We start from the raw sequence: 21,863 nt of genomic DNA, 5'->3' as shown, positions 1-21,863 counted from the left end.
TTTTTTTTAATGTTTTATTTATTTTTAGGAGAGAGAGAGACAGCATGAGCAGGAGAGGGTCAGAGAGAGAGGGAGTCACAGACTGAAACAGGCTCCAGGCTCTGAGCTGGCAGTCAGCACAGAGCCCGACGTGGGGCTCGAACCCACGAACCGTGAGATCATGACCTAAGCGAAAGTCGGACACTTAACCAACTAAGCCACCCAGGCGCCCCCCGATGTGGTATTCTAACTCATGGACCGCAAGATCATGACCTGAGCCGAAGTTGGACGCCCAACCAACTGAGCCACCCAGGCACTCAGAAATTATGTAATATTAATATTCACTTTTTATAGAACCCATTTTTTTACTTGAAAGAATGACAGTGTTCAAATAGAAGGAGTGCAGAGCAGACAGGGAGGAGCCCAAGTTAGCAATAACAGGAGTGAAAGAGGAGCTATCACTACAGATCTTTTAGACATTAAAATGATAGTAAGAATACCATGAACAACTCACTCGCATTCTTTGAAAGATACTCTGAAGAGAGTGAAAAGAAGTGGCAGACTGAGAGATTTTTGCAGATCACATATATGACCAGGACTTTGTATGTAGAGTACAGAAATAATTCTCAAAACTCTACAATAAGAAAAAAACCCAATTAAAGAATGGGCAAAAGATTTGAACCCAAAACTTTGCTGGACAAGATGTATGGGTGGCAAGCAAGGACCTAATAAGATTTTCTGCGTCATTAGTCATTAGGGAAATGCAGATTAAAATCACATTGCGATGCTACTGTACACTTGTTAGGATGACTAAGAAACAAAATAAACAATCCTTCTCTCCCTAGCTGACAATGTTAAGTATTAGTGAGGATGCAGAGCAACCGGAACTTTAATACATTGGTAGTAGGAATGTAAAATGGTACAGCTACTTTGGGAAATCTTTTCGAAGCTTCCCATAAAGTTAAACAAAAACTTCCATGACCCCGTAGTTTTGTTGTTGTTGTTGTTTTACTTTTTATTTTTAATGTTTGTTTTTGAGAGAGAGTACAGGTGAGGGAGGGGCAGAAAGAGAGAGGGGAACAGAGGATATGAAGTGGTCTCTGTTCTTACAGCAGAGAGAGCCTGATAACAGGGCTCGAACTCATGAAATGATAAGATCATGACCTGAGCTGAAGTCAGATGCTAAACCAACTGAGCCACCCAGGCGCCCTTCGCCATTGTAGTTTCAATCCTAGATAGTTAACCAAGAAAAATGAAGACGTAACAGTTCACACAAAAACTACATGTGAATGACAGTAGCAATTTTGTTCAAATTGTCAAGCACTGCAGGCATTCTCCTGAGTTGGAGAATAGATAAACAAAATGTGGTATATTCATAGAATTCAGTAATAAAAAATTGTTGGTGGGGGAGGACCTGTATGACTCAGTTGGTTAAGCATCTGACTCTTGATTTCAGTTCAGGTCTTGACCTCATGGTTTGTGGGATTGAGTCCTTTGTTGGGCACTGTACTGATGGTGTAGAATCTGTTTGGGATTCCCTCTCCCACTTTCTGCCCCTCCTCTGCTTGCTCTCTTTCTTTCTCTTTCTCAGTAAATAAATAAAATTAAAAAAAAAATGGAATTATGGTACTCACTACAGCATTGGTGAATGTCAAAAAAGTGTTAGGCGAAGTGAAGCCAGACTCAAAAGGTTACATACACAGTGTGTGATTCTGTTTATATGACATTCTACAAAAGAGGAAAATTACAGTAATGGGAAACAGATCAGTTGTTTCCAGGGACTAGGGGTAGTGATAAGAGGTTGATAACAGAGGGTTCTGCATCTTGATTGTGAATGTCTGATGATTCTGTGCATTTGACAGAACTCAGAAATGTACACCAAAAAATGAATTTTAGTGCATGTAATTTTTTAAAGCTTCTTTATTTTTGAGAGAGAGAGAGAGAGAGAGAGAATGAGCTAGGGAGGAGCAGAGAGAAACAGAGGGAGACACAGAATCCGAAGCAGGCTCTAGGCTCTGAGCTGTCAGTACAGAGCCTGAAGCGGGGATCGAACTCGTGAACTGTGAGATCATGACCTGAGCCAAAGTCAGATGCTCAATTGATTGAGCCACCCAGGTGCCCCAGTGCATGTAATTTTTAAAATAAGTTAATTAAGGCTACGAGAAGACAGGCCAGACTGGGAGATAATATTTGCAGAAGATATGTCTGTTAAGGATTGTTATTCAAAATATACAAAAAACTCTTAAAACTTAACAATGAGAAAATGAACAAGTTGATTCAAAAATGAGCAAGGAGTGCCTGGCTGGCTCTGTCAGTGGAGCATGTGACTCTTGATCTTGGGGTTTTGAGATGGATCTTGGGGTTTTGGCTGAAGAGCTTACATTAAAAAAATCATAAAAGATTTGAATAGACAACCTCAACAAAGAAAATCATGATCTGAGCTGAAATCAAGAGTTGGATGCTTAACCAAGTGAGTCACCCAAGCGCCTCCCCCCCATAATGTCTTTTTCATTATTGAATTCTATAGATATACCACATTTTGTTTATTCATTTACCAATTCAGGAACATTGGGGTTATCTGTAGTGCTTGACAATTTGAACAAAATTGGTGTTGATAGAAGAAGATTACACAGGAGTCAAATAAGCACGTGGAGAGATGCCTGACATCATACATCATCAGGGAACTGCCAGTTATAACGAGACATGACTATACACTTATTAGAATGTCTCAAGTCCAAAACACTAAATGCTGGTGAGGATGTGGAGCAATAAGAACTCTCATTCGTTACTGGTGGGAAAGCAAAACTATGCAGCCACTTTGGCTAGTTTGTCAGTTTCTTAAACTAAGCATCCTCTTAACAGAGGCTCCAACAATCCCATTCCTTTGTATTTACCCAAATGAGCTGAAAATATGACTATAAAAAACCTGCACATGAACATTTATAGGAACTTTATTCATAATTGCCAACATTTAGAAGCAACCAAGATATCCCTCAGAGAGTGGTACATGCAGACAGTGGAATGATGGTGCCAGGAAGAAACGAGCTGTCAAATCATGGAAACGACATGGGAGGGACCTTAAATACATATTGCTTGGTGAAAGAAGCCATTCTGAATACTGCTTTAAAAAATACATCCATATACAAAATATTAAATAAATTTAAAAGAAGGGGCACCTCTAGCTCAGTGGTTGAGCGTCCAACTCTTGATTTTGGCTCAGGTCATGATCTTGGAGGGAGTTCGTGTGTTCGAGTTCTGTATCAGGCTCTGCACTGTCAACAGAGAGCCTGCTTGGGATTCTTTCTCCTTCTCTCTGCCCCTCCCCCTCATTCCCTCCCTCCTTCTCCCTTTCTCTCTCCCTCCCTCCCTCCCTCTCTCCCTTTCTCTCTCTCCCTCCCTTGCCCTCTCTCCTCCCTTCCCCAAATAATTAAAAAATAAATGCGTTATTAAATATTATGAATTTCCCTGATTTTTTAAAATAAAATTTTTAATGTTTATTTTTGAGAGAGACAGAGACAGAACACGATTAGGGGAGGGGTAGAGAGAAAGGGAGACAACATTGAAACAATTGATGGTACAGGTTTCTTTACCCCAGAATCACACTTGTGGAATATTGAACTGTTATTTTCTTTTTGAAATAAAAAAAAAATATTTCTATTTATTTCTGAGAGAGAGAGAGAGAGAGAGACAGCGTGACCAGGGGAGGGCCAGAGAGAGAAGGAGATACAGAATCTGAAGCAGGCTCCAGGCTCTGAGCCAGCCACCAGCACAGAGACTGACATGGGACTCGAACCCATGAACTGTGAGATCATGACCTGAGCCGAGTTGGACGCCCAACCGACTGAGCCACCCAGGCGCCCCTGAATTGTTATTTTCTAATTATGTCGACAGCCAGAATTATGTTCATGTGTGGATTATATGTAAAAGCTTTGAAAATGGCCAGAGAACAGTCTAAAAGCCCAAGTATACTATCAAGTAATGTGCATGAAATTGGCCATGTACATCATCCATTAAAATGTTTTAGTACCCTCCAAGCTAAGTGTGCAGTGAAGGTCCTTACCCCAGGTGTCAAGAGTTCTACAGTTGAATCTGTGGCTGAAAGCTGTGAAAGTTGGAAAACTTCTACACTGAGCGTTAATTAAAATTGATTTTTAGGGGCACGGTTGGTTGAATGTTTGACTTGGGCTCAGGTCATGATCTCATGGTTTGGGAGTTCAACCCCCAGCTTACTGCTGTCAGCACAGGGCTGGCTTTGGGTCCTTTGGCTCCCTCTCTCTGCTCCTTCCCTGCTCATTCATTCTTTCTTTCTCAAAAATAAACATTAAAAAAATTGCTTTTTAATGTCCAGTTTACTGATCAACAAATTTATGGTAACAGTCATAAAATGCTCTTCTCTTCTCTTCTCTTCTCTTCTCTTCTCTTCTCTTCTCTTCTCTTCTCTTCTCTCAAGAGTAAGCAGGGGAGTGGGGGGAGAGAGGGAGAGATAGAGTCTTTATTTTTTTAATTAAAAAAATGTTTTTTAAGTTCATTTTGAGAAAAAGCGCAAGTGAGGAAGGGGCAGAGAGACTCCAAAGCACCTTGTTACTGTCAGTGCAGAGCCTGATTTGGGGCTTGAAACTCCTGATGTGTGACACCTTGACCTGAGCTGAAGTCGGACACTTAACTGAGCCACCCAGGTGCTCCTGAGAGAGAGACACACACGCAGAGAGAATATCTTAAGCAGGCCCCACACTCAGCACTGAGCTTGATGCAGAACTCTGTCCACGACTTTGGGATTGTGACCTGAGCTGAAATCAAGTCAGATGCTCAACCTACTGAGCCACCCAGGTGCCCCAAATTATTGTCTATTTTATTTTATTTTATTTTATTTTATTTTATTTTATTTTATTTTATTTTATTTATTTATTTTATTTATTTCTAGGAGAGAGAGAGCATGAGCAGGGGAGGGTCAGAGAGAGAGGGAGTCACAGACTGAAACAGGCTCCAGGCTCTGAGCTGGCAGTCAGCACAGAGCCTTACGTGGGGCTCGAACCCACGAACCGCGAGATCATGACCTAAGCGAAAGTCGGACGCTTAACCGACTAAGCCACCCAGGCGCCCCCCAAATGCTTGTCTTTTAAATTGACCTGTATGTGTATTTTCAGTATGGGTGGTTTGTTTTTACCAACTAGTGAATTGCTCTTTTTAACTTTAAAAAAATTTTTTTTAATGTTTATTCATTTATTTCTGAGAGAGAGAGAGAGTGTGTGTGTGAGCAGGGGAGGGTCAGATAGAGAGGGAGACACAGAATCTGAAGCAGGCTCTAGGCTCTGAGCTAGCTGTCAGCACAGAGCCCGACGCGGGGCTTGAAGTCACAAACCACGAGATCATGACCTGAGCCGAAGTTGGATGCTTAACCGACGGAGCCACCCAAGCGCCCTGCCCCTCCCCCATTAATGTTATCTGTCTCTGTCTCTTTCTCTTAAAAATAAAGAAATAAAAGAACATTTTAACAACAAAAACAGTTGGGGTGCCTGGGTGGCTCCGTCAGTTAAGCGTCTGACTTTGGCTCAGGTCATGATCTCACGGTTCATGGTTTCGAGCCCCGCGTCGGGCTCTGTGCTGACAGCTAGCTCAGAGCCTGGAGCCTATTTCAGGTTCTTTGTCTCCCTCTCTGACCCTCCCCTGCTCACGCTGTCTCTCTCTCTCTCTCAGATATAAATAATAAAGCAAAAAAATAATGAATGGGGGAGGGGTAGAGAGAGAGTTGGGAGACAGAGAATCCAAAGCAGGCTCTAAACTGACAGCACAGATCCTGATGCGGGTCTCAAACCCACGAACGGCAAGATCATGACCCGAGCCGAAGTCAGACAGTTTAGTGGATTGAGCCACCCAGCCGCCCCTCATGTTAACTTTTACAATTGATTTTTATTGAGATGATTATGTATTCAGAGCATTTGGAAGAAATAATACCGAATGGTCCCGTGTACCTTACCTGGTTTCACCCAGTGGTTACAGCTTGGAAATGAGAGCATAATATCACAAGATGAGTATTGACATTGATTTTAATCTACAGATTTTATACGGATTTCTTGAGTCTCACTGGTACTTGTGTGAGTAATTCTCTGTAATTTTATTATATGTATACATTTGTGTATTTACCACAATAGTCAAGATCCTTAACAGTGCATCAGTACAATAGTTCCCATTTTATAATCACACTCTTCTGTGCCCTAACTCCTGTTCTCCATTTTTGTCATTTTGTTATTTCAAGAATGTCACATAAATGACAGTGTACTGTTAGAAGTAACGTTTTGGATAGATTTGTGTATCTACTACCACAGTCAAGATACGGAATCATGTGAACTTTAAAAAACTACTTATTTAAACAGCTACCTTCCTGTTTATTCTTTAAAAAACTGAATGGTCTCCATATAATTTCTCCTGATTTGTTGAGGATTCAGATTTATGAAAGATTGGGCAGTGAAGAAAAAGACACCATGATGATGCTTTTGTTACTGGCCTTGGTTACCACTCATGTAGGTCCCCTCAAAGTTCTGGGGCAGAGTCAGGGTAGATTCTTCATCTCAGGACATATTTACTGGTTTGGATATTAGTAGTCTTAAAATTTTTTTAAAGTTTATTTATTTATTTAAATGTTTTATTTACTTCTGAGAGAGAGAGAGAGGGAGAGAGAGAGAGACAGTGTGGGGGTGGGGGAGGGTCAGAGAGAGAGAGACAGAATCCAAAATAGGCTCCAGGCTCTGAGCTATCTTGTCAGCACAGAGCCTGACGCGGGACTCGAACCCACGAACTGTGATATCATGACCTGAGCCGAAGTCAGACACTCCACCAACTGAGCCACCCAGGTGCCCCTATTTATTTATTTTGAGAGAGAGTGAGCACAAGTGGGGTAGGGACACAGAACAATTCTAAGCAGGCTCCACATGATCAGCACAGAGACTGACATAGGGCTCAAAATCCCGAAACTGAGATTATGTCCCGAGTTGAAATCAAGAGTTAACGCTTAACCAACTGAGCACCCAGGTGCCCCTGGAGATTGATAATCTTAAAATAGAGGTTTCTAGACGGAGGTTCTGACACTGGAGTCCAGGTTTCTGTTAATCACATGCATATCTTGAAACCTTTTATTATTTTCAAAAGTTCTATAGTGATTGTACTTGGTATCCTAGCTAGCATCAGGAATTTTCTCTTGATTAGAATTATTTCATCTCAGTTTGGGGAAACAAGCTTTTTTGTGCTGATCAGAAACTATGGTTAGTGTTTGACATCGTTAAGAATTATTTGATTTGATAATTGGGCCAAATTCTGCTGCCATAGGAACTGTGCCCAACTACAGTAGCTAGTCGGGCACAGTAAGTACCTGCATAGAGCAGTTGCTATACATGAACTTCTTTGGCTATGGATACACTGTGGTAGGAGAAATTGAGTGATCAAAAGAGGAAGATAGATAGGAAACCCAGAGGAAGATGCTTTTTTAACATCGTGACTCAGTATACACATGTGCAACTGAAACAGAAGTTTCACAAAAGCACTTCTTTCCTGTAAAATGTGCAGTTCAGTCTAATGTGCTCTGTTTTTTTATTGGTTGTCAGCCACATTGATTTCAGGAACCACCAGTAGGATGTGACTTCTGATTTAAAGAAAAAAGTACTACTTTAGGCCAGTTCATGATGATTCAGGTCATAGAGCTTTGTCTTTTTTTTTTTTTTTTTTAAGTAAACTCTACGCCCAACGTAGTGCTTGAACTCATGACTCCAACATCTTTAGTCTCATGTGCTACTGACTGAGCCAGCCAGGCGTCCCAAGTGTTCTTTTTTGGACTCAGAACCTTAGTTTTACCCTTTGGAATACATAGTTTAAAAATATTTTTATTTATTTATTGAATTTAATTTTTTTTTTTTTTTTGGGAGACAGTGAGACAGAGCTCAAGTGGAGGAGGAGAGAGAGAGAGAGAAGGAGACAACAGAATCTGAAGCAGGCTCTAGGCTCTGAGCAAGCATTTAGCACCGAGCCTGATGCAGGGCTCGAACCCACGAACCAGAAGATCATGACCTCAGCTGAAGTTGGACACTTAACTGACTGAACCACCCAGGTGCCCCTAAAAATATTTTTATTCAACTGTGTGAACTCTTTAGTAAATCCATTAAAAAATTTTTTTAAATGTCCATTTATTTTTGAGAGATGGATGGAGGGGCAGAGAGAGAGAGATGGAGAGAATCCCAAGCAGGCTTTGCCCTGTCAGCACAGAGCCTGACATGGGCCTGTATCCCATAAACCATGAGATCATGACCTGACCCGAAGCAGGGGAGAAGCAGAGAGAGAGGGAGGCTGAATCAGGCTCCAGGCTCCTAGCTGTCAGCACAGAGTCTGATGTGGGGCTCAAACTCATGAACCGTGAGATCATGACCTGAGCGGAAGTGGGACGGTTAGCCAACTGAACCCCCCGGCCACCCCAGTAAATCCATTTTGGATTGAATTTGTGGAATTAGTTAAATTTTAGCAAGTTTATTTTCCTGTAAAAAAATATATCTTTTCCCTGTTTAGTTGGAGATCAGCTCTGATGGTGAAAATTCTTCTAATGGAGTCAGATGTTTGGTTGTGGATGATTATTTTGGATTATGTTTGATTGAGGAAAAGATTATGGTGGTCCTGGTGTGCTGAGTGAATGAGAGAGGGCATTACTTGCTTAGTTTCCTTCTACTTAGTTTCCTTCCATAGTGTGTTTTCCTCCCACCTACCTCTGTCCCCCCCAAATTTAAACTTCTTAGAGCTGGCTTGTGCTGTAAGCCTCCTGTTACATGCCTGTTGTAGATTCTCACATTGCTTTCTTTTGAGTCTCTTGAGAGCTGTGTGTGTGTGTGTGTGTGTGTGTGTGTGTGTGTGTGTGTCTTGTGCCCGTCAGGTAGTTAGTGCTCACTGATAAATTCTTGAAATGAATTGAGTTTCTCATTATGCGTCTCTTTGCCATGGGGGTTTTTCAGCTGTTTCAGCAGTTTCTAAATATGTGTATATTCACGGCTAGGAACTGCCTCCGTGCATTTGGAAGTGCCTGCTTATTATCCTATATTAATTTTTCTATATAATTTCCAACTTACGCCTTACTCTTACTAATGAATACTTCCTGTTCTTTCTCTTCATGGTGCTATTCATTTCATAGTTTTTGAGGCTTTTTTAGCTTTCATGTACAGTTGTTACTTTAATTAGAGGTTTAGGTTCAATATAACGAGTTCTTTAGCACAGTTCTACAAGGTGAAATTTGTATGAACGCCTGGGTGGCTCAGTTGGTTAAACATCCGACCTCGGCTCAGGCTCAGTTCATGATGTCATGCATGGTTCGTGGGTTTGAGCCCTGCATTGGGCTCTGTGCTAACAGCTCAGAGCCTGGAGCCTGCTTCAGATTCTGTGTTACCCTCTCTCTCTGCTCCTCCCCTACTCATGCTGCCTCTCGCTCTCAAAAATAAACAAACATTAAAAAACATATATATATATATAAATGTTTCATATATATATATATATAAAGAAATTTGTAATGAGTTTTCTTGAAGAAAAGCACTTAAGTTTTTTTTTTTCTATCCACTTTTTTATCTTTGGTTATAAGTTTGGTAATACCACGTGATGAAGTTTATAAAACATGTTACTTTGTGTCAGTTGGGACAAGAACCGTAATTATACTGCTGGTATAGACTTGTGCTCACAGTGGAGAGCTGAGTCTGGGTATTCCAGTGTGTTCAACAGACTACACACTGTGTTGGCTAATGGAGTGGTATATTTCATTTAACATAATATCTTTGTGCAAAAAGAATTCTTGGAAGTTTTCTACATTAACATCCTTGTCCAGGTTGAGAAAACATATGCAGGGAAGTTGAGTGGTTTGCTTATTTTGAGAGAGTATTAGTTGAAAGCTTGAAGGCTAAGAATATGCTGCAAACTTTTGTGAACTCAGGAGTCTTTGTATTTGCCAAAAGTAGAGATGGGTCCAACTACCACAAGGTCTGAAGTCTCTTCTATGAACTTAGACGTGATACTCAGTGAATCGGAATGATATGTTGTCCCTGTTGCATGGTATAAGTAGGCACTTGATGAAATTTTGCTGATTGCTTGACACATTGAAGGCTTGTGTGTATGATAAAGACATGATGAGTTCATTGTTTCATGTGGATTTTTTTTCTCTTGCTATTTGGTTCTTTTGTTAGTATGTAGTATTTAATAACCACACCCAAATTACTTGTCCTCTCGGTACCTCATTTTCTCTTCCTTGTCCCACCTTCCCTCACACTCTACCCTAGATAGGTGAAAATGCTTTGGGGACAGGGGTGCCTGGGTGGCTCAGCCAGTTAAGCATCCGACTTTGGCTCAGGTCATGATCTCACCGGCTAGTGGGTTTGAGCCCCACATCGAGCTCTGTGCTGACAGCTAGCTCAGAGCCTGGAGCCTGTCTTCGGATTCTGTGTCTCCCGCTCTCTGACCCTCCCCTGCTCATGCTGTCTCTTATCTCTCTCTCAAAAATAAATAAAAACATTTAAAAAATTTAAAAAATGCTTTGGGGACAAATCTGACAGTAGTATAAATTGTGTTCTGTTAATGTAGCTTAAGTGAATAATATAGTAAGTAGAATTCACATTAATTACTTTTATGAAGGGTAAAGCTCTCATTTTCACTTTTTCCATTTGGTTGTATATAGTTCCTTGAAGTTTGCCCCTAAAAATGTTGTTTATTTATTTATTTATTTATTTATTTATTCATTCATTCATTCATTTTGAAAAAATTATTTTAAGTAGTTTCCTTGCCCAATTGGAGCTTGAACTCATGATCAAGAGTTACAGGCTCTACTGACTGAGCCATCCAGACACCCCTAAAAATGTTCATTCTATTTTTATTTATTTTTTTGAGATGAAAAAAATTTATTTTTTAGAGAGAGCACGAGAAGGGGAGAGGGCAGAGGGAGCAAGAGAGAGAATCCTAAGCAGTCTCTGTGCTCAGCACAGAGCCCCAAGACAGGGCTCGATCTGATGAACCTGGGGTCATGACCTGAGTTGAAATCAAGAGTTAGTTGGTCAACCAACTGAGCCACCCAGGCACCCCTAATTTTAAAATAAATTTAAAAATGTGTTTTTGTATTATGAATATTTATATTTTTGGAATATGAATTTAATTGGAGAACCCTAAAGTTGAAAAACTGTAAGCTCTTAATATTTCTTCTGTTCAGATGTTAGTGTTGCTTTTATAAATACATAACTGAGAAATACATACATTTTTGTGGTAGCTGTTTTGATCCTGAAATTAGATATACGTACTGTTAGTGTTCATTTGAAATAAGATAGTTTATTCCTCTTTTTACATGATTCCTAGGAAATTTGAAAGGACAAAAAAGATAAATTTTTAAAAATTTTTTAAATATTAGAGAAAGAGTAAGAGCCCACAGGTGGGGGAGGGGCAGAGAGAGGGAGAGAGAATCCCAGGCAGGCTCACAGAGCCTAATGCGGGGCTCGATCTCACGAACATCAAGTTCATGACCTGAGCCAAAATCAAGAGTTAGCCACTCAACTAACTGAGCCATCCAGGTGCCCTCCCCCACCCCAGATTAAAAAATTTGTTTGTTACTCTTGCATAAGTGAAATGGGGTCTTATGATATGTTTAAAATGGTTTTTTTTTTTTTTTTTACTATCAAACATCTAATGAAAACTTCATTTTATTTTTATTTATTTTTTAAAAAATGTTTATTTTGGGGAGGTGCCTGGGTGGCTCAGTTAAGCATCTGACTTTAGCTCAGGTGATGGTCTCACGGCTCATGAGTTCAAGCCCTGTGTTGGGCTCTGTGCTGACAGCTCAGAGCTTGGAGCCTGCTTTGGATTCTGTGTCTCCTCTCTCTGCCCCTTCTCTGTGTGCACTCTGTCTCTCTCTCTCTCTCTCTCAAAAATAAACATTAAATAAATAAATAAATAAATAAACATTAAAACATTATTATATTTTTGAGAGAGTGAGTGTGTGAGAAGGGTAGGGCTGAGAGGGAGGAGGACAGAGAATCTGAAGCTGGCTCTGTGTTGGCAGCAGAGAGCTCGACATGGGTCTTGAACCCACAAACTGAGATCATGACCTTAGCTGAAGTCAGACTCTGAACTGACTGAGCCACGCAGGCGCCTCTTGAAAACTTCATTTTAAAAATGTGAAGGGTTCTCAGTGATTCTACACTATCCCCATCTCACACATGTACAGTACATAGCACACTTGCCCCACGTTGTTATAAACTGTGGTTTTTCCTTCCATCAGCCTGAATTTTACAATAAATGCTTATTAGCACTTAATCTGTGAATTGGCCTTTTTAAAATATATAACTGGTTTCTGCCGTTAAATTTAGTAGTTCATTTTATAAATAGGTTGACTAAAAGCTGGAAATGATACTTACTTGAAAAAGGAACAGAAGTGTAAAAAATATTCCACTTAAAAATATTTTCAAGCAGTGTTTTGTGCCGATATTGTAGTGAAAGTACTTTCTCCCTACCCTAGTGTCTAGAACGAAAACATCGCCATGGCTACAGAAATTGGCTCTCCTCCTCGCTTTTTCCATATGCCAAGGTTTCAACACCAAGCACCTCGACAACTCTTTTATAAGCGGCCTGACTTTGCACAGCAGCAAGCAATGCAGCAACTTACTTTTGATGGGAAACGGATGAGAAAAGCAGTAAACCGAAAAACCATAGACTATAATCCATCTGTAATTAAGTATTTGGAGGTAAGTCCAGTAAATTGTGTTTCTGATGACCGAACTTTGACGTTTTCAACAAAAGAAAGTTGGTTTTTTTTTTTTATTGTTTTATTTATTTCTAGGAGAGAGAGAGAGAGAGACAGCGTGAGCAGGGGAGGGTCAGAGAGAGAGGGAGTCACAGACTGAAACAGGCTCCAGGCTCTGAGCTGGCAGTCAGCACAGATCATGACACGGGGCTCGAACCCACGAACCACGAGATCATGACCTAAGCGAAAGTCGGACGCTTAACCGACTAAGCCACCCAGGTGCCCCAAGAAAGTTTTAAAAATACAGGGTGATAAGTATACTTGTGTTTCTTGAATCAGTGGGGTGAAGTGGAATTCCAGAGTCCTGTCAGTCACTAGTACTTCTTTATTCTTGACATGTATGAACCATCTTCTCAAAAACTACAACATTTAAACTCTAATTTAGAAATAGGCTTTGTTTTAAAAATTCGCATCAGATTTCAGAAAATGGTACTTTAATCCCTAGGCCAGCCTTAAAATGCTTGGTTTTTTATTTAAAATTTTAAAAAAATGTTTTTATTTATTTTTGAGAGACAGAGAGAGGCATCGTGAGCAGGGGAGGGTCAGAGTGAGAGGGAGACACAGAATCTGAAGCAGGCTCCAGACTCTGAGCTGTCAGCACAGAGCTGACGCAGGGCTCGAACCCATGAGCTAGATCATGACCTGAGCTGAAGTCAGATGCTTAACCAACTGAGCCACCCATGCGCCCCTAAAATGCTTGTTCAACCCACAATGCATATGAGATGTTGAGACTGCCCCTGTAAGAATATTTCTGTGAGAGCACCCATTCAGAAGAGCAGTTTTGCGTGTCTGAGCCACTGGCGCCAGGGGCACGGACTCTCCCAGGCCCTGGTGGTGGGTAGCACTTAACAGGGTGAAGCAACACTGCGATGGCAGCTAAAGGCAGAGTAGGGGTCTATATACATCTCTGCTTGATATTTCTCCCTTTTGAGTTATTACTTGTCGTCACCAAGGAATTAGCCTTGTGATTCACTTTTGATTACTAACTCTATTACTTGCATCAGGTTTTGTTGTTCTCTGTCCTCCAATGAAGAAAATGTTTGCTTTTTCTTACCTGAGACCTGTTAAATAGCTGTCTGCATATTGGGTATAATTAGTATATTGCAGACATGAGGAAAAAAAAAGATTCATTTAGAGGTGAAGACAGATTTAGGTTTTTCCAGATAATTCAGTTGCAAAACTAGCCTGGAAGAGCCTGAGAGGACTAAGGACACCAAGGGCAGGATACCAGAAATTGTTTTGGGCTGAGGATTTTGAAGAAATTGGAGGCATCTGCCTATCCCGTATTCTTTTTCTTTTAATTAACGTATGGTCAGTGAGAATGTGTTGGGGTCAGCAGTACCTTGGATGATTGGTTGGGGATGAGGTGAGTAAAGAGAGCAGGGAGATTCTAAGCAATGTAAGTAGGGTAAGAGTTCTTTCTTTCGTTTTTTAATTTTTGATTTTTTTAAATGTTTATTTTTGAGAGAGAGAGAGACATAGACTGGGTACGAGTGGGCAAGGGGCAGGGAGAGAGGGAGACACAGAATATGAAGCAGGTTCCAGGCTCTGAGCTGTCAGCACAGAGCCTGATTCAGGGCATGAACTCACGAACTGCGAGGTCATGACCAAAGTCAGACACTTAACCGACTGAGCCACCCATGTGCCCCTAATTAAAAAAAAAAAAAAAAATTTTCCCCCCTGGCATATGAGTGGTACAGTTGGTTAAGAGCCCAATTCTTGGTTTTGACTCAGGTCATGATTTCACAAAATGTGGGTTTGAGCCCCACATAGGCCTCTGCACTGGCATTTTGGGGTCTGCTTGGGATTTTCTCTCTCCCCCTCTCTCTGCCCCTTCCCCATTCATGCTCTTTCTGTCTCATAAAAATAAATAAACGTGAAAAAAATATTTTTCTTGTTGATTTATTTTGAGAGGGAGGAGTGCTATGTGCGCATGAGTGCCAGAAGGGCAGAGAGAGAGGGAGACAGAGAATCCTGAGCAGGCTCTGTGTTGTCAGTGCAGAATCCAATGTTGGGCTTGATCTCATGAGCAGTGAGGTCATGACCTGAGCTGAAGTCAAGATTCTGGTGCTTTACCCACTGAACCACCCAGGTGCCCTAGGATAAGATCTCTTTAAGATACCTTTACCTTTGTTTTAGAACCTATTTTCTCCCCATTTGATAGCAGCTTACATTCTGTTAATATTTAGTTTGAAGCGGAGTATAGTGGATCGAATGTTAATTAATTAATTTGTTTATTTTACACAGAATAGAATATGGCAAAGAGACCAGAGAGATATGCGGGCAATTCAGCCTGATGCAGGTTATTATAATGATGTGAGTATTAAGATGTGTCATACTAGTTTAATAAAGCCTCTTTGTTTGGACATTTGAACCTAAAACTGTGTGACCTCAAATGCAACATGGGGTTTTCTTTTTACGGATTTACAATTGAAATGAAAGATTCCTAAAGAGATAATATAATATGTATGTACTCCATGGTTTTTTTAATCTCAGTTAAAATTCTTCTTTTACTGTAATAGTGGGTGAACTTTTAAGACATGGAGCTTAAAGCCATGTCTAACAAAAGACCACACTACCTCGAAGTCTGTGGAATACAAAAGTTAATTTAAAATTTGATTTACTGTGAAATGTGTTTTTATTATGTTGATCTTGAGAAGTAATCGGTGAAATCGGGTACTTGATTTTGTTGTTTGTTTAGTAATGGGCATTTAACTGTCCTGTGTCTCAGGTTTTTTAAAAAATTTAATTAATAAGACTGATTATAATCTATAATAGTTTTTTGGAAGTCCTGGACAGTCCTGAATTTGTCCTTAAATGTTGAAATAATTGCCTTGCTCTGTCCCTGATTTATGCTATGTGCATAAACAGAAGCTCTTTAAAACCAAATTTTCTCTTTTTGTAGCTGGTCCCACCTATAGGGATGTTGAATAATCCTATGAATGCAGTAACAACAAAATTTGTTCGAACATCAACAAATAAAGTGAAGTGTCCAGTATTTGTTGTTAGGGTAAGTATTCTTTTGGATGTTTTTTGGAAAAGTTGATCCTGAGTTAATCTGTACATACACTTAACAGGACAAAGAAAATTAAATTATTTTAAATGTATATCTGGGATAAATATTGGTGCATTGCTAATAAATCTTTTGAAATACCTAGTCACTTACCCACTATATCCACATTTAGTAAGATACTGCTTTTGGATTGTTCTTCATGTTACATTTTGCATAGAATTCTCTGAGCAGGCTTTGGATCTATATTGCAGCAGGTCTCAGACTTGCTCTTGAATAGGGATGCTTTTGTTTAGGAAGTGCATCTCAGGGTTAACAAAAACTGTTTGGTGTTAAGGAAAACACTTGTGAAGAGCTGAAGACCAATGGTCAGCCATAATTGTTAGCTCCATTAAGGTACATAGAAGGCACTCAACACATTGGTGTGAAATTAAAAAACATATACTTTTAAGTAGATAGTGGATCGACATGGTTCAAAACTTGAAAATTTGAAGGGTTTGGAATAGTCTTCCCATCTTTGTCTCCTAGGTATCCAGTTAATATTACCATTTGTGATAGTATAATCATTTTCTTCATGATTTTCTTTAAAAAAATTTTTTTTAGATGCTTTATTTATTTCTGAGAGAGAGAGAGAGAGAGAGAGAGAGACTGTGTGAGCAGGAGAGGGTCAGAGAGAGAGGGAGTCACAGAATCTGAAGCAGGTTCCAGGCTCTGAGCTAGCTGTCAGCACAGAGCCCAACGCAGGGCTTGAACCCACAAACCATGAGATCATGACCTGAGCCGAAGTCAGATGCTGACTGAACCACCCAGGCGCCCCTTCTTTGTGATTTTCTAAGTAAAAATGTACTTGTTGGTTAGCAGTGCATCAAGTCCAGAAATATAAGATAGTTAACAGAGTTGAGCAAATAAGAAATGGAAAACAAAAATGGGACAGAGAAAAGATAGTTATGGCGGACATTTTGGCAGAAGAGCATAATAAGCAACCCCTCTGATAGTGGGTGTGGCGGAGAGTAGGCAGAACTGAAGGGCTGGGCGAGATGTTGCAGTCAGTCATTTGTCTCCTCTTGGCTTCCAGGGCCTAAAGCAGTAGAAAACATCCGTAAAGAAACACTTATTTTAATGGCTTTTTTTGTTGGTAGAGCCAACCAGTATGTAGTATAATTTTGTTGATCACGAAATTTGGGAAAAGGGGTAAGGTGTGCAGCTAATTTTATTTTTTAATTTTTATTTTTAACATTATTTACTTTGAGAGAGGCAGCCTGGGGGTTGGGAGGGGGCAGCAAGAGGGAGACAGAGGATCCAAAACAAGCTCTACTCTGAGTACAGAATCTGGTGTGGGTTTCAAACTCACAAACCGTGAGATCGTGACCTGAGCCGAAATCAAGAGCCAGCCTCTTAACCGACTGAGCCACCCGGGTGTCCCGGTATGAAATATCTTCTTAACATAATAGAGAAAATCTTTTTGAAATGAATAAAATCTGAGCATTTTACATCACGGTACAGAAGGGTAAAATTGTATTACAGTTTATTAGATAGATAAATTACTTATTTGGGGATCATACTGTAAGGTCTTAGGAGACATTTGCACATAGTGGAAGCATAGTCCAAATTATAAGAAATTAAGACATAAAAACAGGGTCCTGTGCCTATTGTTTGGTTGCCTATATTTTTACTTGGTTGGGATCCATAGCAGATAACAGGAACTGGGAAAGTAGGGAAGATTTTATTCATAATAGTCAAAATTGTGATGTGCAGGTAAGCAATAAAAAGCCAGGTTTACCAAGTGGTCTTTTTTTTTTTTTTAACTTTCGTTTTTATCTATTTATTTTGAGGAGAGAGAGTGCATGTGCAAGTGTGGGAAGGGCAGAGAGAAAGAGAGAGGGAGGGAGAGAGAGGGAGAAAATCCCAAGCAGGCTCTGTGCTGTCAGAGCAGAGCCCAGTGTGGGGCTGGAACCTCACAGACAGTGTGATCATGACCTCAGCTGAAACCAAGAGTCGAATGCTCAACCGAGCTACCCAGGCACCCCTTAATTTTAAAAATTTTTGTTTATTTATTTTGAGAGAGAGCGAGTGAGTGAGCAAGCAGGGGGTGGGGTAGAGAGAGGAGAGAGAAAGAATCCCAAGCAGGTTCCGAGCTGTCAACAGGGAACCTGTTGTGGGGCTTGAACTCACAAACTGTGAGATTGTGACCTGAGCTAAAACCATGCGTCGGGACGCTTAACCGACTGAGCCACCCAGGTGCCCTCAAATAGTCTTTATTTTATGTTATCTCATCCTGCTCTTCTGATAAGCACATTTCCAGTTTTCAACTCTGTGTCACACTTTTTAGTTTGGAAAATGGGATTGTTGTATTTTCAGTTCGTGTATTTATATTGTCTAAGGAAAATTAGTGTGTAATTTGCCATGGAAACTTGAAAGTAAAAAGTTAAGAAAAAATATGTTGTATTTTGAGTTGATAAGCATATATCACAAATTCCCTTCAGTATGCAGGTAATGGCATTAAAATATTGCTGTGGCTTTAGTCATGAGTGTTATATGTTTTGGAAAGTAGATCAGTATAAGACTTATCACTGCCTGATACTGTGAACAGAGAGCTTTTTATTTTTATTTTATTTATTTATTTTTAAATTTTTTTTTAAAATTTTTATTTATTTCTAGGAGAAAGAGAGAGACAGCGTGAGCAGGGGAGGGTCAGAGAGAGAGGGAGACACAGACTCTGAAATAGGCTCCAGGCTCTGAGCTGGCAGTCAGCACAGAGCCCGACGGGGGACTCGAACCCACGAACCGCGAGATCATGACCTAAGCGAAAGTCGGACCCTTAACCGACTAAGCCACCCACGCGCCCCAACAGAGAGCTTTTTAAAGTACATTTTGGTGTCAGGAAAAGTTTGATAGCCTTAGTGTCCTTAAATTAGCTTTTTCATAAAACACCACTATTCTGCCTGAATTGGTCCACTAGCGGATGTAATTCTTTCACTTTTTGTGGTGACGGGCCATTTTATTTGTGTTAGCCAGCCTTGTATCCTAGAAAAATGTGGTCTTTGCAAATTTTGTTTTTAAAGGCTCTTTCTTTAATGTGGCTAGGTGTGTGTAACTTAACCAGATACTTATAATGCATTTACTCTTATTAATTTAGTTAATGAGCTAAAAGTGCTAGAGCTTTCCCTGCACTGTGTTAATATGTTTCTTTTCTGACAAAATACTTGCTGGTAAATCTGAACTACGATTAAGTGAAAGTATTGTCTATTTGATGTTGATTATTGGATATTTTCTAAATCGTTTCTAAATATTTAAAAAATTAACTAAGATTGAGGATTTGTGACCTTGGAAATCCTTCTTTTTCTTTCCTAGTGGACTCCAGAAGGAAGGCGTTTGGTCACTGGGGCTTCTAGTGGAGAGTTCACTTTGTGGAATGGACTCACCTTCAATTTTGAAACAATATTACAGGTAACAGTAATCATCAGACTGTAGCGCCCTCCTGTGGTACTGTAAAGAACTGGAGATACAGTTACTTTATTGGCATTTTAAACTTAAAATTGGACAAATAATTGTTGTGAGTTGATGTCTGCTCCTGTAAAGCCTTCTGTCATATATTCTTTTATATAATGTTTAAAATGTTTGATGTTTTCACAGGCTCATGATAGCCCAGTGAGGGCCATGACTTGGTCACATAATGACATGTGGATGTTGACAGCAGACCATGGAGGATATGTGAAATATTGGCAGTCGAACATGAACAACGTCAAGATGTTCCAGGCACATAAGGAGGCGATTAGAGAGGCCAGGTTTATACACAATATACCATTTTCTGTAGTCCCTATTGTCATGGTTAAATTATTCTCTAAGTGTATTCTGGGTGCAGAGATGCATGGGCTCTGTCAGATTCTGGGGTACTTTCTGCACCTTATAAACACAGTATTTTTCTTTGTTTCCACACACGCACCATTTTGCTGGCACTTTTCTGAAGTAGTGTTGTCCCGGTATCAGCCTTTGCAATATGTTAGAGATGTACTGTCTGCCGCATTTTGCACTGGTTTTCTCTTTTCATTTATGGTTAATAATGTGTATACGTTATTCCTTTTTATTACCTACTGTGTAAGATAAGAATCTTTCATTCCAAATAAAGAATTCAGTCTTTAATTATACAACTGAATAAAATCTAAAGCCTACAGAAAACACTTTCAGAGTTCACACAAAATACAAGAAAAAAAGGCTTAAGTGAAGACTTGGTTGGCTTGGTTATGCCACGACTTCAAAAGGAAAGTGTAGTAGGACTAAAAACTCACAAGTGACCGTTGGTGTGGCAAACGTAATGGAGTAACAAATGGGTTCTTCAAGCTTTGAAACTAAGCAAAGCATTGTCAAGAGGACTCTAGGACTTTCTTCTGATTCACTGTTGAGAACATCATTTATGCAAATGTATAATAATAAGTGGAGTTTAAAATATTTTCAGTGAGTTGTATATTTTTACATATCAATGAGATATGTATAGTAAAACTGGAAAACAGAGTTTCAAAAACAAGCTGAAGAATTGCTGCAGCCTCAGAATAAAGCTCAGCAGCATTCTTTACGGTCGTACCGCCCATGTGTGGGAGGAGGTTGACATCTTTATAGAAACATCATCCACTGCAGTCACTTGTTTCTACGTTCAGAGCCTTAACAAAAATTGTTGGATAAACATGCTTCTGCAAAGACTATGCTTTAGTGTCCTGCCTATACATTGAGTTTTCACGGTTGGTTCTTTGTTAGTCATAGGACTCAAAAGTTCAAGGAAGTTCTTAGAGGTAGATGAGAAACGTGGTGCTCTTTCACGGCAAGGAGGTAAAGATGTCAAAGTCCTTTGCAGGAGATTATCTTTGGCTTCAAACACAGTCTGCAGGTCCCTGTGTTAAAGTTTTCCCTAAAAGGAGCAACATTCATGGAATAGCTTGCCAGGGAGAAGGTGTGAATGTTTTCCGCAGACCTTTCAAATAAACGAGAAACACTGTATGTAGACATGTTTAGCAACAAGTTTTAAGTAGCCTGTCCAAAACAGCTCATCCTTCATGAAGTTTCCCAGGCAGAAGAAGCTGATGCTAATTTTTTGAGCAGTATTCCTATGTGATTTAAAAGCATGTTTACAGGAATATTGCAAAAATAGGTTTCACTTAGTTTCTACACTTAAATGAGCTTCACGTTTTCTGTTAGTATGACAGATAGGAAATACTCTACTGTGGGGAGTGTGGGAAGCATCAGTACTAATACTACTCCAGTAAAGGTCTCTGAATATGGATGATTGAAAACTAAGAAGCAACTGCTGTGTTGAGTTCTTCTTTTGATGAGATGCTTTTGACGACATTCTCTTTAAGGGCCTCTTCACTGTTGGAGTACTTCCCTCTCCTGTTTATAACGCAGCACAGTGTTTTTATTTTTCCCTGTCTGAGAAGCACAGATAATCTGTTAAATGCTGACTTCTTTCCCCTGCTGTGTGTCTTCATGTAACAGTTTCTCACCCACGGATAATAAATTTGCTACATGCTCTGATGACGGCACTGTTAGAATCTGGGACTTTCTTCGTTGCCATGAGGAAAGAATTCTCCGAGGTACGTGTACTAACAGTCCTGATTGGAATATTTAAATAGGGAAGGCATTTGTGGTTAAATCATCACAATACCACAATACCAGCTTACATCTCCATTTAGTTTTTTTTACATATACACCGTCTCAGCCAGCCTCTTTAAAGAAACCTGAACTGTTTCACATTTTGTAGATTTTTACTACTATTAAAATCTTTGAATTCTTTGAGCTATAAATTAAATACAACTGTTCCCCTTCTGTCATTCCACTCACCTCCCCAATTACTTGCTTATCTCTATCTGCTAGGGCCATATTCCTTTTTCTGTCTTGTAGCCAAGGTAGCTTTCTCCAACATAATGACACTATAATTTTTGTTTAGATGGCTCACATTCTCCTGGAGATCCTAGTTCAATGATTAACTGAAGTATCAACAGCTGTACTTCTCATTATTGCTATTTCTGAAAACAGGTGTTTAGAAAAATGTATTTTAAGTATACCACATTTATACACTACATGGCCCACTTG

At 39.9% G+C, this 21,863-nt stretch overlaps 1 protein-coding gene across 4 annotated transcripts in view; it reads left to right on the top strand.

Annotated features, from left to right (window-relative positions):
- Positions 1-21,863, top strand: part of WDR33 (WD repeat domain 33) — a 112,269-nt gene that overhangs the window by 31,313 nt on the left and 59,093 nt on the right. For all 4 annotated transcript variants that reach the window (XM_039253225.1, XM_039253224.1, XM_039253226.1 and 1 more), the window contains exons 2-7: positions 12,488-12,713; positions 15,020-15,088; positions 15,678-15,782; positions 19,134-19,229; positions 19,416-19,567; positions 21,267-21,364. In XM_039253225.1, the coding sequence (XP_039109156.1) occupies positions 12,510-12,713; positions 15,020-15,088; positions 15,678-15,782; positions 19,134-19,229; positions 19,416-19,567; positions 21,267-21,364 (724 nt within the window). In that variant the 5' untranslated portion in view covers positions 12,488-12,509. The remainder of the gene's footprint in view (positions 1-12,487; positions 12,714-15,019; positions 15,089-15,677; positions 15,783-19,133; positions 19,230-19,415; positions 19,568-21,266; positions 21,365-21,863) is intronic.

This window comes from Hyaena hyaena, unplaced genomic scaffold, assembly GCF_003009895.1.
Source record: "Hyaena hyaena isolate Hyena2069 unplaced genomic scaffold, ASM300989v1 scaffold_441, whole genome shotgun sequence".
Lineage (NCBI taxonomy): Eukaryota > Metazoa > Chordata > Mammalia > Carnivora > Hyaenidae > Hyaena > Hyaena hyaena.
This window is presented reverse-complemented; position numbering and strand designations above follow the sequence as displayed.